Source organism: Limulus polyphemus, unplaced genomic scaffold, assembly GCF_000517525.1.
Source record: "Limulus polyphemus unplaced genomic scaffold, Limulus_polyphemus-2.1.2 Scaffold9942, whole genome shotgun sequence".
NCBI lineage: Eukaryota > Metazoa > Arthropoda > Merostomata > Xiphosura > Limulidae > Limulus > Limulus polyphemus.
The window spans coordinates 13,051-16,485 of record NW_013675552.1 but is presented as its reverse complement, the minus strand read 5'-3'; the positions used below and the strand labels follow the sequence as shown (position 1 = coordinate 16,485).

At 33.3% G+C, this 3,435-nt stretch overlaps 1 protein-coding gene across 1 annotated transcript; it reads right to left on the bottom strand.

Moving 5' to 3' along the window:
* Window positions 1-1,277: 1,277 nt before the first annotated feature.
* LOC111083520 (disintegrin and metalloproteinase domain-containing protein 28-like) lies at window positions 1,278-3,039 on the bottom strand (the record flags this gene model as incomplete). The annotated part of the gene is made up of 2 exons (XM_022380102.1): window positions 2,959-3,039; window positions 1,278-1,588 (listed from the first exon to the last, which is right to left on the bottom strand). Coding segments are annotated over exons 1-2 (363 nt in total), but the record flags the coding sequence as incomplete, so codon positions are not given.
* Between the last annotated feature and the right edge of the window lie 396 nt (window positions 3,040-3,435).

Below are 3,435 nucleotides of genomic sequence, written 5' to 3'. Positions count from 1 at the left end.
TCTGATAATGTAAACTAGATAAAGTTTGTTTGTTCATCTGAAGCCACATTATGCACCCAGTGGTTTAAACGGCCAGGTAATAGAAAGACAACCGGAATAACAGGATTGACTGTCACTATTATAACGCACCTACAGCTTAAAGAACAAAACTCTAACCATTATGTCACACTCATGTCAGCTTCATAAAGAAAAAAATACCTGTCGATTTATTAAATATTTAGCGGCTACTCTTAATCGAATAACAGGATTGACTGTCACTATTATAACGCACCTACAGCTTAAAGAACGAAACTCTAACCATTATGTCACACTCATGTCAGCTTCATAAAGAAAAAAATACCTGTCGATTTTTTAAATATCTAGCGGCAACTCTTAATCGAATAACAGGATTGACTGTCACTGTTATAACGCACCTACACCTTAAAGCACGAAATTTTAACCATTATGTCACACTCATGTCAGCTTCATAAAGAAAAACGTAGCTGTCAATTTATAAAACATTCATTTGTTCAGAAGTAAATTAGATGTTCGAAAATGACGCAGTAACTCTAAAAAAAACTCGCGGTCTCTTTAAGTAGCATTAGTGTCGATGTAATGACTTTTGACCTTTAGAACGACGACCATGGGCTTATTGTGCTGGTTTTGCTTCTTGTTTGTCAGTATATGAAGTCAAGTGAAAATTTTGCTTTTACTTTAAAGAGTTCTGAAAAATAAATTTCTAAAGTTTTAGCTTTTTGTACACCTAACATCCGGCAGCGATATTAAACATTCCTCTGTACATTACGATTACAGATTAATACGCTAAGGTGTGTTAATAACTTTTAGCAATAAATCAAAACAATGATTTTTTAAGCAGACGGACAGATATCTTGTTTACAAATCGCTGTTTGTTAATTTACAGCACAATACGATCCCTACATAAGTGTTAAGCCTGGCATAACCTGTGGGTTAGGGCACTCGGCTCTCAATCTGATTTGAATTTAATCCCTTTCAGCCTTGTTGGCGTTATAAAGTGGAGGTCAATCCCACCATTCGTTGTAAGGAGTATCTCAAGGGTTAGCAGTGAACGATATTCACTAGATACCTTCTCTTTAGTCAATCACTTCAAAAGGTAGGAACGATTAGCGCAGATAGCCTTCTAGTAGTTACTACGTGAAATTCCAAACAAACTAACAACACAGAAGTGTTTAAAACTTTTAGCCTATGATAAATCCAAACACATATAGGAACATAGTTTGTGTTCTCCTTTTTTTTTTCATGTAATTGCAGTAACTTACCATTTCATTCTGACTTTCACACGTTGATAGAGCTACTTGTCCTCCTTTACCATTGATGACGTGGCCTTTAAACAAACACGGTTCTTCCGATGATAACGCTAGAGGGCGAAACGATTCTGTTGTTCCATTCTCGTGCTTAATAGACGCTATAATATCAGGGTTAATGATACTGGTAGATGGATGGAGCTGAATGTAAAGGATAGTTCTGTTAGTCTGGAGTGTCATCACGGTGTCTGAGTATGGTGGGTTCAAGCTTCGTCGATCACGGTTTAAACGGTGAACTTTGGGATACACAATCTCACTATCTGTCGCTAGAAAGATAATTGTTTAACATAGATTAAAAACAAAGACATGTGAAAGAAATCTATGGTTAATAATTCATCTGAACGATTATTGAAGAAGTCTGCTCTTTTTTTTAACATTAATGTTTTATTGTCTCTCGAAATGAAAATTGTTACAGTGTTAAGTGGAAAGCGTCTGTCTGTGACTGTAAAATACACGAGGCTAGTAAATCACGATAAAAACCGATAAAGTCATATTACTTTCAACAGATGGAAAGGTCCTGAAGGAGACAGGCTCACCAGTTGAATTTGCTAGGATTTATTTTATTTTACGTTAGAAAGCAGTAGTTTTAAACGCTTGTACTTTACTTAAAACACTCAAGAAAATGTTGCTATAATGATGCGTCCTCCACAGTTTCAAAACAAATATGTCTTATAAAACAGTATATGTGATTATTATATGTTTAATAGATACAGACATTACAACACACGCCTACAAATATTTGCGAAGAAAGATGTTCAAATTTGGAGCAATTACAGTATTTTAGAAAGATCTCTAAGGAAATAAAAACCATGTGAGCATCAATTCAAATTTCAACAATTTTTAAGTAAAACCTTTTTATTTTAAGGTGACTGAGACAAAAAATGAAATCAATAAAAGTCAATGTTTTAAACCCACTAATTGTAAGCCTTGGGGTAAAAGCTAATATTATTAATATAATACTGTTGGGGCTACATAATTGAATCTATTCATGATATTTATGGAAGAAAAATATTTTTGAAAAACAAACATCCGAAAGTTGTAAGAATTTATAATGTAAACAACATCAATAATTTTATGCCTTCTAATGTCTGTCCTAAAAACTGCTTGCGTAAAATAATTCAAACCAAACAAACTTTAAAAACATATTTAATGGTACATTGAACAGTCTTTAATTAAAATATTTGGAACCAGCAATCATATTAAGATTAACTAATTGAAACTTATGTATGTCGGTAAAGGTCTCATGTACAAGATGCACAAGAAAGCAGTTGTTTTAAATTAGAGTAGCGTGGAATATATTAAATTATATTGTATCTACACGTTCTGAAAAAATAAAAACACTGTATATAATATTCAAATACTTGCACGCTTTCCATCACTTTTTTTTCCGAAATATTTAGCACATAAAACTACTTGATCAATAAAAGTCTTAAATTTGTTTTTCATGATAACTACCAATCAGTCTCTTCGACGAAGATTCGACTTCTCAAGAGCTCCAAAATATTGTATACTATACATTTGAGAATATGTAATCCCAATTATAGTTGCGAGTTACATTTTTATTTCAATACTTGACTTCAACTTACATACTATTTAAGGAGTTGAAACAAGAAGAAGAAAAAAAAAAACGTCCTACCAGAAGGATCTTTTCCGAGCAAATCCATCCGTGAAGGGAAGGCACCAACCATAATACATCGTTCTATTAAGATCTAAAACATACAAATAAAAATAATGAGAAAAGTTGGATATTTTTTCAAATAATTATAGTAGAATCCTATGCAAAGAAAAGAACCTTGCAGTCAGACAACATTTTAGGACGATAATTCAAATCACGTTTTCTTAAACTCTGCAGGGCACTAGCACATTAACAAGAACCAAGCTCTAAAGGACACTGGTACAATAACTACAATAATACATTTATCAGAACCAAACTCTGTAGGGCACTAGCACATTAACAAGAACCAAGCTCTAAAGGACACTGGTGCAATAACTACAATAATACATTGATCAGAACCAAACTCTGCAGGGCACTAGCACATTAACAAGAACAAAGCTCTAAAGGACACTGGTGCAATAACTACAATAATACATTGATCAGAACCAAACTCTGCAG